The sequence below is a fragment of the Sorex fumeus genome, unplaced genomic scaffold, assembly GCF_029834395.1.
Source record: "Sorex fumeus unplaced genomic scaffold, SorFum_2.1 ptg000051l, whole genome shotgun sequence".
NCBI lineage: Eukaryota > Metazoa > Chordata > Mammalia > Eulipotyphla > Soricidae > Sorex > Sorex fumeus.
This window is the reverse complement of record NW_026606108.1, coordinates 26,974,232-26,987,736: the sequence shown is the minus strand read 5'-3', so window position 1 is coordinate 26,987,736 and position 13,505 is coordinate 26,974,232. Positions and strand designations below refer to the sequence as shown.

General features: G+C 44.3%; 1 protein-coding gene across 1 annotated transcript in view; it reads left to right on the top strand.

Moving 5' to 3' along the window:
• MARCHF3 (membrane associated ring-CH-type finger 3) overlaps nucleotides 1-13,209 on the top strand; it is a 177,633-nt gene extending 164,424 nt beyond the window's left edge. Inside the window, exons 4-5 of the mRNA XM_056124354.1 lie at nucleotides 5,781-5,990; nucleotides 12,288-13,209. Of these exons, the coding sequence (XP_055980329.1) occupies nucleotides 5,781-5,990; nucleotides 12,288-12,446 (369 nt within the window). The 3' untranslated portion in view covers nucleotides 12,447-13,209. The remainder of the gene's footprint in view (nucleotides 1-5,780; nucleotides 5,991-12,287) is intronic.
• Nucleotides 13,210-13,505: the final 296 nt, after the last annotated feature.

The following is a 13,505-nucleotide window of genomic DNA, read 5'->3' as shown; positions in this document are numbered from 1 at the left end:
GCCTTGCACGCAACCAATCCAGGCTCAATCCTTGGCATCCCATTGAGAACCTCCAGGAGTAATTCCTGAGTGCAGAATCAGGAGGAGCCACTGAGCATTGCTGGATGACCAAAAAAAAAAAAAAAAAAAAAACACCTAAAAAATTTTAAAATTAAGAAAAAATAAAACTTAACACTGTTGATGTAGGATATGCTCAGTATCAGTGATAGGGAGTTGAGGACAGGAGCTGAGAAGAAAGCTCAATGCTCTGAGCACATGCTCTGCTTGGGGAGGCCTGGGTTACTCGTCAGCACTGCATGGTTCCCTGAGCACAACCAGGAGTAGCCCCAAAGCACAGAGCCAAGGGTAGCCCCTGAGCACTCTCAGGTCTATCCCCAAAGTTTCACCACCCAAATGAATAATTTAATTTGATGTGGTAGAAGAGGCTGGGCTAGAGCGATAGCACAGCAGTAAGGCGTTTGCCTTGCACACAGCCAGCCCAGCCGAGACGGGTTCAACTCTCTGCAAGCTACAGAGAGTATCTCACCCACACGGCAAAGCCTGGCAAACTACCCGTGACATATTCAATATGCCAAACACAGTAACAACAAGTCTCAAAATGGAGACATTACTGGGCCCACTCAAGAAAATCGATGAACAACGGGAGGACAGTGTGGTAGAAGAGAAATTTTTTTTAAATAAGATAAGGTTGAAAGGCAGAAACACAAACAAACCTGCCTTCCTACCCCAGCCTATTTGTTATTGAATGTTTGAGAGATGAAGATACTGCTATACAATGGGTTGAATGCTCTGTGTATAACAGATAAGAGAGGTAGAAGACATACAAAGCAAGAAATGTAAATGAATAATAATTGAGATCAACCTTTTGTCTCTTATGAATTAGGCCAAAATGTATGATGATGTAGCTGAAATTGGATGCCCAGAAATCAGACTTGGTTGTGGTTTAGTAAAAAAGAATTAACAAAAGGTCAGCATGTGAATATTTTATAAAATTACCATAGTGATACCCGTGGCCAGCCAACCATTCAGCTACCTGATATACCCAATAGAACAATAAGACTTATATTCCATTTCACTGACATTTTACAAAAATGCAGTTTAAGTCTGTGCATGTGCTGCATTTGGTACCAAAGAAAATGTAAACATGGTGAGCAGGCAGCAATAAAGTAAAACTTGCTTCAATTCCTCCTCCTTATCATTCACTATCTGAAAGTGAATGACAAAACTCTGATCCTGGGATTTTTGTCTATATGGACATATAGATCCATTCTATGTGTGCAGATGATATAGAATGTGGATTATAATGTTAGTGCTCACTTAATAGCGTGTCTGAAGACTGAGATATTTCACAATATACTCAATTTCTGGAGTGATAGCACAGCAGGTAGGGCATTTGCCTTGCACGCAGCCAACATGGCCGACCCGAGTTTGATTCCTTCGCCCCTCTTGGAGAGCCTGGCAAGCTGCCAAGAGTATCTCGCCCACACGGCAAAGCCTGGCAAGCTACCTGTGATGTATTCGATATGCCAAACACAGTTAACAAGTCTCCATGGCTTTGAGGCCAGCCACACATGCTAGGGTAAAATGCAGCTCAGATAAAGAAGGGAGCACCAAATAAAGGGTGTTGGGAGGTTCCTCCCAGGATGGGAGATGGGTGATGAGAGTAGACTATAGACCGAGCATGATTGCCACTCAATGTCTCTTTTGAAAATCACAGCACTCAAAAGGAGAGAGAGAACAAAAGGGAATGCCCTGCCACAGAGGTAGGGTGGAATGGAGGGAATGGGGGGTGGGAGGGATCCTGGGATCCGTGGTGGTGGAGAATGGGCATTGGTGGAGGGTTGGGTACTCAATCATTGTATAACTGAAACCCAAGCACAAAAATTTGTAAGTCTACAACTGTACCTCATGGTGTTTCACTAATAAAAAATTTTTTAAAACAAGAAAGAATAAATACTACTTGAATGTAAAAAAAGAAAAAACAAATCTCACAATGTTACTGGGCTCACTTGAGCAAATCGATGAACAACAGAAGGACAGGGACAGGGACGCAATTTCTATCCCTGAGCTTTCTATATATTTACTGCTTTTTTCCCTGTGTTCCTGGTAGACAACACCCCTCTTCCTGTCCCCTACACCCATGTCTCTTTGTATCTCCCACTCTATGGATGTGGGTGTTTCTCTAATGTTTGATACACAACTCATACATACATTTGTATTTACAAAAGTGATCATTTTATTTGTTTTATCCTCATGTTTATTGTAGGAGAACCAGAATATCTACAAAAAGAAAAAAATTAAAAGCCATTCATGATTCCACCACTAAAAAACTGCATTTTTTTGCTGGCTATCCTGATGGTCTTTTTCTGAGTAAATCCACTGTAGCTGTGCAAATATCAGTGTCTATGTCTATGTAAATATATATTTCTAGAAGTAGGTTCATATTCTACATTCCGTCCAGTAGAATTCTTTTTATCTCCTTAGCAGTATAGCATTGCAGCAAATATAAAATGTGTGGTATTGTTTGAAATTATTTTAAGTAAATTCTGTAATTTATTTAGTCAGTCCCCTATTGCTGGAAATTTGAGCTGTAATCAGATTTTCTCTGCTATACACTCTGCTTGTATGAATATCCTGTGTCAGCACATTTGGATACTTTGGTAGAGTTCTGTACCGTGGCACAGGGTCACTGTTTTCTCATTAATAGATTATTACCACTGGTTTTATTCATGGGGCCTGTGTTTGTAAGAGATAAATAATGGGTCAGAGGGATTAATGGGTACAGTGGTTAAGGTATTGGCCTTGCATCTGACCAACCTTTTTCGGTCCCCAGCCTAACATCGCAAATATGTCTCTGAACACCAACAAGAATGATTCCTGACCAGTCGGGATGAGAGATGTGTGCAGAAAGTAGATAAAGGACCAAACATAATGATCTCTAAGTGTCTGTATTGCAAACCATTATGCCCAAAAGTAGAGAGAGAGTATGGGGAATATTTTCTGCCATGGAGGCAGGGGGAAGGTGGGAAAGGGGAGGTATACCAGGGATATTGGTGGTGGGGAATGTGCACTGGTGGAGGGATGGGTGTTTGATCATTCTGTGATTGTAACACAAACATGAAAGCTTGTAACTATCTCATGGTGATCCAATAAGATTTAAAAAAAAAAAAAAAAGAGTGATTCCTGAGCAGAACCAGTGATAAGCCCTGAGCACTGCTGGGTATGCTCCCACACACACCTAAAAGAGAGACACACAGGTTTCTGAAGAAGTAACAGATATTAACAAAATAGTACCTGCTAAAAGAACTTTTACCTAAATAAGACCATCAGCAAACAACACAAAAAGCACATCTTCCACTCCCCCAGAAAGTATTAGTATGGTGAATTCCTGCCATCGAATGATTGTGAGCATATAAAGTAGCCTGGAAATCTTTCAGGAAGATATTAGCTTGAAGAACAATTAGAAAACAGGAAACTGAGAACAAGAAACAGTGATTTCTAGTTTGCCTTTATAATTTATTTACATCAGAGAGATAAGTAGTAATTCATAATTACCTCCTTCCAAACCTGAATCATTTCATAGGGTAATGTCAAGGGTCATGTAGATAAGTAAAGTACTAAATTAGTTTTAATAAATTGCATTCAGAAGTCCCAAGTCAAAGAAATGAAGAGAAGTCAATGAGAACCAGCCTGTCGCCATGTGACATGTTTTCTGAGACCCAACAACATTCCAGCAAGATGGAGATTTGAAAAAACCAGACTGGCTTCCAGATTTGTCTTTAGGAAAATCTAAGCTACAAGGAGAGTTGGTTCTGCAGTTTGGATACCATTGCTTAAGAATCGGACTCTCCAAGACGTGTCATTTTACTCTTCAGATATTTCACTAACTGTGCACTGAACCAGAGCAGAGAGAACCACAGCCTTTCATTTCCACCTGTGAAACACCTGGAGCAATCTTTGACCTCACTGTGCTCTGTGACACTGGACTAATTATGGTCACTCTCTGCTTCCAACCCAGAGCGATGCTCCACATATTTAAGCAAGGTCATGATCATTAGTAAGAGCTCTTTGGATTTCTTTGAAGCTGCTGACAAGTCTAGGATGACATGACAACACATAACAAAGTTAATGTGATTTGCACTTGATCGTTTTAGTACTTATATCCAGTTTTTACATTGCTGCAGTTAAATTCACAAGCAAATCAACTCCCCCAGAATCTGTCTTAATATTTATTCAGGTTGCCAGAAGTGATCCCTGAGTGTAGAGCCAAGAGAAGCCCTGAGCTGTCGAGTGTGGCCAAAACAAAAAAACGACAAAACAAAACCAGTCTAGAGGTCAGAGACATAGTAGAGTGGTTAAGGCACTTACTGTGCTGGCACCTGACCCTGGTTCAATTCCCAGCATTCCATATGGTCCACTGAGCCTGACAGGAGTGATCACTGAGCACATAGCCAAGAGTAAGCCCTGGCACAGCTGGTTATAGCCCACACAAAAATAAATAAATAAAACCAAATAAACTAGTATTACCCTGTATTAAAAAAAAAAAAAACCTAGTCTTTCCAGGAAATATACAAAGATAGAGGATTTGGATTTGAGCAACAGGGTCCTGCTGAGTTAACCCTCCTATACCCATTCTCAAGGAGGCCAAGGAGGCAGTGAGAAGAACTGAAGTCAACTTCAATCCTGGCAGACAACATGGTCCCCCAGTATTGCTAGGTGGAGATCCCTGGAGATCCCCAAACATTGTAGGGTGTGGCTCAGAGCACTGCTGGGTTCCAGCAGCACTGCATTATCAAACCTAAACGTAAAATTGTCTGGCACAATTGGTTGAGTATCACTAAAGTGATGTAGCTTCCCTAAGCACTGCTTGGGTGACACCCACCCCCAAAGAAATCAAACCCCAGGATCAAGACTATGAATGACTATGACCATATGACAGAGATTTTTTTTAAAATTTTTATTAGTGAGACACCATGAGGTACAGTTGTAGATTTACAAATTTTTGTGCTTGGGTTTCAATTATGCAATGATCAAATACCCATCCCTCCACCAGTGCCCATTTCCCACCACCATGGATGCCAGTATCCCTCCCACCCCCCATGCCCCCCATCCCACCCTGCCTCTGTGGCAGGCATTCCCTTTTGTTCTCTCTCTCCTCTTGGGTGTTGTGATTTGCGAAAGAGGTATTGAGTGGCAATCATGTTTGGTCTATAGTCTACTTTCAGAATGCCTCTCCCATCCTGGGAGGATCCTCCCAACATCCTTTATTTGGTGTTCCCTTCTCTATCTGAGCTCCCTTTTCCCCTAGCATGTGTGGTTGGCCTCCAAGCCATGGAGCAAACCTCCTGGTACTAATCCCGGCCACTCTTGGGTGTTAGTCTCCTGTTTTGTTACTTTATGTTCCCCATATGACACAGATTTTTGTGGGTCAGCTGTTAACTTAAAAAAAATTTTAATTAAAAAAAAACTCTCCCTTCCTCAAGGGTCATTGTGATTCCCAGTAATAATTATTAACTGTTTTCAAAATAGCTGGTCACCTATACCCATTACTGCAGTGGTAGTTATAGTCGCTGTTGTCATATTATTATCATGCTCAGTCTTATTCAGGAGACACGGGTGTGGGAATGAGCCTTGACTGCTTCCTGCCATCTCAGAAGAGATCAGAAGTGCCTTTGTCCAGGTTTTGAAGACAAAGACAGCTCTAGGGTCACATGTCTCATCTCCACTCGAGACTGGAGCCATTTCTCAACCATCCTCTTCTGTCTCTCTTTCCCTGACAGTGGCTTCGAAACCCAGGCCCCCAGCACGAGAAGCGGACTCTGTTTGGGGACATGGTGTGCTTCTTGTTCATCACACCGCTGGCCACCATATCAGGCTGGCTGTGCCTGAGGGGCGCCGTGGACCACCTGCACTTTAGTAGTCGGCTCGAAGCCGTCGGACTGATTGCACTCACTGTCGCACTCTTCACTATTTACCTCTTTTGGACACTAGTAAGTACGGCCCTTGGTTCGGGGTGGGAGTGTTTAAGCCTTTGGAACTGGAAGGCACAGGCAGCCCACCTGCCTACAGCACTGTCTCATCTGTCTAATAGAAGACAAGTCTTAAGATGATAATATGAGAGACAAACAGACAGACAGAGAGTGGGTGTCTCTGTGTGCTGCTCGAAATAGCAAATCTACAAAAAAAAAGAGTCCTGGCTTTTTTTGAGGGAAGCCCCAGCTTCCTGCCTCAGGGTTTTAAGGGAACCCCCTATTCAAAGACAACCTGGGGGCCTGGAACTAAAACAGTGGTTCAGGCAGGTTTGATACGCAGAGCATCGAGTACAGCCTTTGTAATCCCCAGCATCACATCCTCTGGCCTTTGTGTTGAACCACTGGCTTGGCTGGCTGAGAATTACAGGTGTCATCCACCCCTCTGTCCCCACCTCCTGATCACCACTTAGAGATTCCCACCACCCCCCCCCCCCCGTCCCCTCCAAAAAAAAGTACACTCCCTGAGCAATGCTCTCCTCCTATAGCCTTGGTCTCCATCTGTTCAGATGTGTGGCATTGTTTCTTGGAGTATATTGTTAATTATGTGGCCACCGTGGCTGAACTCCTGCTGGTCCTCACTTCCTTTCATCCTGACAGCCTAAAGCCTTTGCTGAGCAGAGTTGCACTTTGTCTGTTGGGATAGTAACCATGAATGGAAACTAATTTATCTAGCTCAGAAGCCGCATCCCAAGAAAAACCGGTTCCCAGTGTGTGTTCCTGCTCTCTATGAGGAAAAGAAAAAAGAAATTTAAACACCTGTGTGTGTGCTTAAAAAAAAAAAAACTCATGAAGGAAGTGATTGCTCGGGAACCAGTGGGCAGTGCCAGCAACGTGCAGCATTTTGCCTTTGCAACAGGGAAGAACGTCACCAGCCTTTAGAATATTTTCAGAGACCGGGGCCCCTGTTTCCTGGCATTACTCTCCTGGGTCTGCTCATTTCTAATCTAAACATGCTCCACTGTTATTCAATATGTATTTCCTGTCTAAAGTGGACCATTCCCAGATCCCATAGCTCAGAGTCAGCATGTGGAAGCCCCGGTCACTCTGCTTCCTCCCTTCCTCCTCCTCCTCTTAAGGCCAGTCCCACCAGCTGCACCCGGGCACGACCCCCCTGCTCACTTCCGTCTTGTTCATGGTGTTCAGACAGCAAGTGGAAACCCGTTTCAGTCTTGGAGGAACATGATTTGAAAGTTAGTAAAGGGCGTGCTTGAGCCCTGTGGCTCCTGTAGGCACCCCAGCCCCAACCTGATGAAGCCCCCAAACAAAGCCACTGTTGCCTGTTTTTCAGAGTATGTGCTTTAATCAGTCAGTGAGGCTCCCTCACAAGTCTGAAGGTCACTGTGCTGCAAGAAAGGCTAGGAAAAAAGAAATTAAATTGTCTCAGCAGACATCACAGAGGCTCAGGGAAGGAAAATTACTGTCTCCACTATAAAATAAGGATGGGAGTAGCCCCCATCCCACAACCTTCCCCTGGTGATCAGAGATTGGAATGAAAGCATATAGAGCGAATACTTCAGGAAAGGATTAAGTGTAAGTTTTTACCATGTCTAGAGATGTATCATTTATGGTTTTTTCTTAGAAGACACCTTAGGATGAAAGTGTAAACCCAAATGTTAGACTCTCAAACCAATTCAAGGCGCTTTGGAAAAACTGCTCTGAAAAGCATACGCTTAACCTAACAGGAACAGGGGACAGAGGTGAGAGACGCAGGAGGGAAGAAGGGAAGAATAGAAAGAAAAAGATTTCCTAGAGACCCCGCTCATCTCCCACTTCGTATGAAAAGAAGGCATGAGTAGGACATTTTCAGGAGAAAAATACCATGGTTCATGGAAAATACCATGCTTCATTCCGGAAATGCTTCCAAAAGGCTGTGTTGCCTAGGAAAGAGTGCCCACATGCAAAATCCAAGGGCTCTGGGTTTCAACCCAAGTTTGAGTATCCTACGAGCGTCACACAGGGTCCTGAGCCTCTCTGCAGGTCGTTCCTCTGCTGTGTGGCCAGGGGAAACGCAGACAGCGCTGGGTCAGGGGTTGTTGGGAGGAGTTGGTGAGTTGTGTGAGACATACATCGGACCAGCCAACCCTGACACGGGTTCTCTCCTCAAAACTGTCCCCCCACTTCCTGAGCCCCCAGGCCTTCTACAGAATGCAAAAACATATCTCTGCTTTGGTATGAGAACAGGCTGCAGCGTCAGCTCAGCAATAGGTTGCCGGATCTAGTCTAAGTCTTTCCCAGATGAGTGTTGCACCGAGCACCCTGGTAAGAGCCGTAATTCAGATGCTGACAGCACTTGGAAACTGCCCTCCAGCAGAAACACATTGTAAACAAGCTGTCAAGCTTAAGGAGAATATGCTGTGAAAATGTCTCCGATAAACAAACATGCTGTCAGTCCCGCCCGGGCTCCTCACAGGAGCTTTCAACAAGGGCCTCAGCGGCAGCACTGTAAAGAGAGCCACGCACCCTGCCAAGCACCCGAAAGCGCCTTTGGACTTCCTCACCCACCCATGCGGCTATGTAGAGTCTGTCTTGAGGCAAACTCCCATAGCCCTGTCCTCTTGGACATGTGTGAAAACACAGCCACTGGAACTGAGGAGGCCATGATCCCAGCCACCTTCACTTGAGTGCCGGCCACAAGCTATTCAAAGTCTGCAGGTGGTATTCCCAAGAACTAAATGAAAACTGAGTCCACATTAAATGTTATGTAATCTTCCATAGAGGAATTTGTGTTAGTCCCAGATGAGCAGTCTAAAAATAAGGATACCATGGTGCCGTGACACCCCCACCCCCACCCCAGGAAGTCCCTCCATTCCCTATATCACTGGTAACAGCCAGTAAGTAGCACAGAAAATGTTGACATTGCAGGAGAAAATGAACAATGAGTTCTTTTGGCTGACTTCAGTGCCTTGGAGTAATCAGTTAAGTTCCCGTTATGGAACTGCTGGACAATTGTCTTGACAAGAACCACTGAGGGTTGACACCCCTAGCAGCTTTGCAGATGAGTGCAGTGTGCTGGGTGCCAAGAATTTCTATGGGCCTGTTTGCTTCCAATCTTTCCTGCCACGTGATCATCAGAGATCAGTGAGCTGGACCATTTCTGGGAAGGAGCTTAGATGGCCTGGTCCTATTGGCATGCTTCAGGGGCACCATAACCTCCAGAGAGAGAGAGGGCAGAATAAAAATACATAATGAGCGGCTTTCCCCAGGCCTGCTGTGACTTTACAGCAAACCTTCAACCATAGTGTGTCACCTCACTGACACAGAGAAGGGGATGCTAATGATGTTTCCCAACTCTACTTTGCCATCCATGTGACCATGGCCCTTGGTGTAGACCTGACCCATCCAGGAGGTTAATAAATAGCCTTTGGATGAACAAATGATTATACTTGAAGAATCCCATCCTATAGGACTATTTTTAGAACAGCAGCACGGTGCTCATTTTTCTGATCCTCACCTTAAAGTCTCAGAATTCAACAGATTCCTGAATGAAGTTCTCCACTACACTTTGGCTATCGCTTCTGTTTGGCCAGTATTTGTTTTTCTAATCGAGTGCCTCTTTCTTTCTCTAAGTCAAACATCCTTTCTTCTATGCTGTTCCACTGCAGGGAGGGAGTGTCTTGGTGGTAGCATCAACCTGGGCTAGGTACAAGCCTGTGACCCCTTATGCATTGAAGCCAGGTTTCCTTTGGCATAATAACAGTCACGTCATATGATTCATTCCTCTGATTGATGGAATCTGCCTGCAGAGAGTGGTGGTTAAGGGCAATTGATAGAGATCCCTGCATAATAGGATTTCATTTATTTGTCTGAACAAGTGGGCTGACTTCCATGTTTCCTGCCAGGGATTCAGGAGACTTGCAAAGTCTTCAACTCCCCATGCTGCTTGAAACACAGCTTCTCACGCTCAGACATGTGAGCATCACCAAGAGATCTTGTTAAAATGCACACTCTGATTCCTTAGATCGGGGTGGGGGGATCCCCAAATTCTGGAAGTCTAACGAGCTCCCTGGTGAGGTGTCGACCACTGGACACCTGTCCCACTGAGTAAGGCCTTAAGGGAAACCTCATTTTCCCCCAACTTCTTATATCTGAAAAGGAGAATTACAAAATTATCATTTTTTTTCAGAGTTAATGCAGTAAAAATAATATGCCAAGAACATTGGCTGTACATGGCACTGCACTAAGTGTTATTCATGAATTCTCTCAGAAATCATTATTCACTGTTACAAACAAGGAAACTGCAGCTTAGGGACAACGAAGCACCTTCTCCTTCAGTGGAGGATATGCGCTTCAGCCCCAAGCGCCTGCTCCCGGGGCCCCACTGCTGTTGCCGTTCATAAAGAGCCGCTTCCATCCACCCTCAGTTGCTTCTCTACTACTCATGGACAAATGCCAAACACACTCAGCTCTCACAATCATGGAGAAGGAACTCTTGGTCTGAAATCCAGCTCTCATAATATTTCCAGATTCTAGGCTTCTTGTAGTGCCAGAGCTCTGCATTAGTGTTTGCGTTTTTATCTCTTCCCTATCCTTGGGCCTGAACCACAGGCCTGAACAACATGCCTCTTTCACATTTATGAATTATACCACACAGCACAGGACAGACCGATACAAGAGAATCAAATTTATACACACACACACACACACACACACCACACACACACACACACACACACACACACACACACACACCCCTACTTTGGCATGTTAAGAGCCTTTTGGGAAAAGCACATCTGTGTGAGTTTAAAAGCTTATATTTTCATACCCAAATCTCTCTGGCACTCAGCCCATGGCATCTGCTTTCTAGCCTCAGAAATCTGACCGATTGGCCTTGAATTTCACAATCCTGCCATGAAGACTAACAATCTCTTTCTGATCAAGGGCTGGTACTCTCCTCTGCTTTCAAGAAACACTGACCTCAAGCCACCATGGTCAACCCCTTCTCTGACCTACACCAGGGGCAACACCACTACCCCCACCCCCTGCCACTCCAGAATTCCACACTGCCCAGATCCAGATTGTTTGTCATCCTGAGGTGATGGACACCCTTTCACCCAATAACTAGGGGAGTTGTTAAGATACACTCAAACTGCAACCAACACCAGTTTTTAAAAGTATTTAAAGATACCTTTAAAAGTACAGACTGGGGGCTGGAGAAATAGCACAGTGGGTAGGGCGTTTGCCTTGCACGCAGCCGACCCGGGTTTGATTCCCAGCCAGGGAATCGAGCACCGCCAGGAGTAACTTCTGAGTGCAGAGCCAGGAGTAACCCCTGTGCATCGCCAGGTGTGACCCAAAAAGAAAAAAAAAAAAGTACAGACTGAACTTCCAGAGGAATTCCTAAGTCATCAGGTTTGTCTTCTCCAGAATACAACATAGATGCCAGCATCTTGTTCCATTTACCTGAGAAGGATGCCATTTTAGAAACAGTGATGTCACAATTGGCCATCAGTTCACCTCCCAAACTGCTGTGCAGTATACAAAGGATGCTTACACCTGAAGCAGTGTTGCCATCAGAAATCATATATAGTCATCCAGGCATTCAGCACACGCTGCTGAGCAATTTTTTTATGAGACAAGCACTGAAGCAGGCAGAGATGAATGCTCAACAGGTCCTGCTGTTCGGGTGGAGTATAGGGGGAGAAACAAGGACTTGAGGCAGGGCCCTTGATGCTATATGCTAAGGTAGACCCAAGCACCTGGCTGGCACTCATGGGCTGTACCTTAGCTCATCCTAAAGCTCAAGAGGAATAATGCAGAGAGCTTCCTGCCCATTGGAAGCCATGGAGTGGTGGAGCTGGAAGCAATTGGGGATTACCCATTTGGTCCACCTAGTACAGTGATAAAAGTTGTGCTTAGGGTCCTTTGAATTGTCCAGTGTCCAGCCTGTAGGAATCCCTAGAATCCCTCTTATTAGCAGAAAAGGAATCTGTGCTAGAAAGACCCCACCACTGGGCAAGGGCTGAAAACCCTCCCTGCATAAACTTCATGGAGGATTGAAATCCCAAAGTAATTAAGCTCAAAAGGAACCTCCTTTCCTACTCCCGCCCTGTTTACCTCATTATGAGGAGGAGGAGGCCAGCCCAGGAGTTCTGCCCACAGGAGGGGGTTCCTCTCTTGGCACCCAATATCATGTCCTGACCAGCTGACCCACTGTCAGCTATTCGGTGCTGTTTTAAATGACATATTTGTTTCTTGGATGGATTATCAGTTTCTGCTTATCTGAAACCTTCCCTTATGTTTCCTCTCCAAACCCAGGTGTCATTTAGGTACCACTGTCGATTGTACAACGAATGGCGTCGGACCAATCAGAGGGTGATTCTCCTCATTCCAAAGTCTGTCAACATACCTTCTACCCAGCAGTCCTTGCTGGGCCTTCATTCTGTCAAGAGGAACTCAAAAGAGACCATTGTTTGATGTTTGTGTGTGGGTTGGTTGATTCGATGTTGAGGGTTTGGAAGTTTCTGCACTGGGGTTATGCACTGAGCCACCCCCAAACCCTTCCTTAAGCCCGAGGGCCCGAGAACATCCAGAGCCTTGTGAGCACATCGCCCTGAGCAAGAAACCCTGCCAGAAGAAAGCAAATGCTGTTTTCCTTCAATCCATGGATGCTGCAATCATATGATATTTGCTAAGCTGCCAAACATGTTTATTTAGCAGATACTGTATGGAATTTTCTGAACACCTCTTTAACATATGGGGAAGGTTGTCCTACTAAGGATGCAATGCAATTCTTCCTTTTTTATTACTATTTCAAATATATATAAATATATATATTAAACTTAGATGATAATCAAAATTGAAAAGCCAATGTTAAAACTGGTTTCTTGGTTTGGATGGGTTTTGCTTGAGTTAGTTGATTTGTTTCCCATTTTCTACTGTATATTATTTGGGGTGATTTGATAGCTTGAGTGTCTTTTTTCATCTCTTTCATATCCCTGCCTCAAAGAGTCAGTGCAACAACCACAGATTAAGTCATATTTGAAGAATGTTTTGTACTAAACTTTATTTAATATTCCGTTTTTAAAGGGAAAAAAATAAGGTGTGGCAACTCTCCCCACCATGAGCTGTTTATTTAAATTTCATTGAGGGGAAAAAATGGTGAGAAGCACGCTCCTTTCAACTTGTTTGGTACTGCCAGCTGATAGAAGCTATTTTCTAATAATAAATATCCAGTGTGTGAAAGACAAACCCCAGTGATTGCAATACTCTTTTTTTAAAAAAAAAAAATCATGAAATCTGTAAAGTTTCCTGAAGTAGGTTTAAAAAAAAATTGTTTGACTCCACCTTAGTTGGTACATGTCTTAATTCTGCATTCACAAGGAATTGGAGGATCATTAGACATTTCTAGGAACCTTGCACCTGTTTTGCATTTCAATTAGCGTTCCCATTGCTCTATCGAATTTCCAGCTTGACAGGTAGATATGGGGGGTGGGGGGGGAAGGGGCTGTCCAAGCAGCCTTAGGCCCCTTTTTG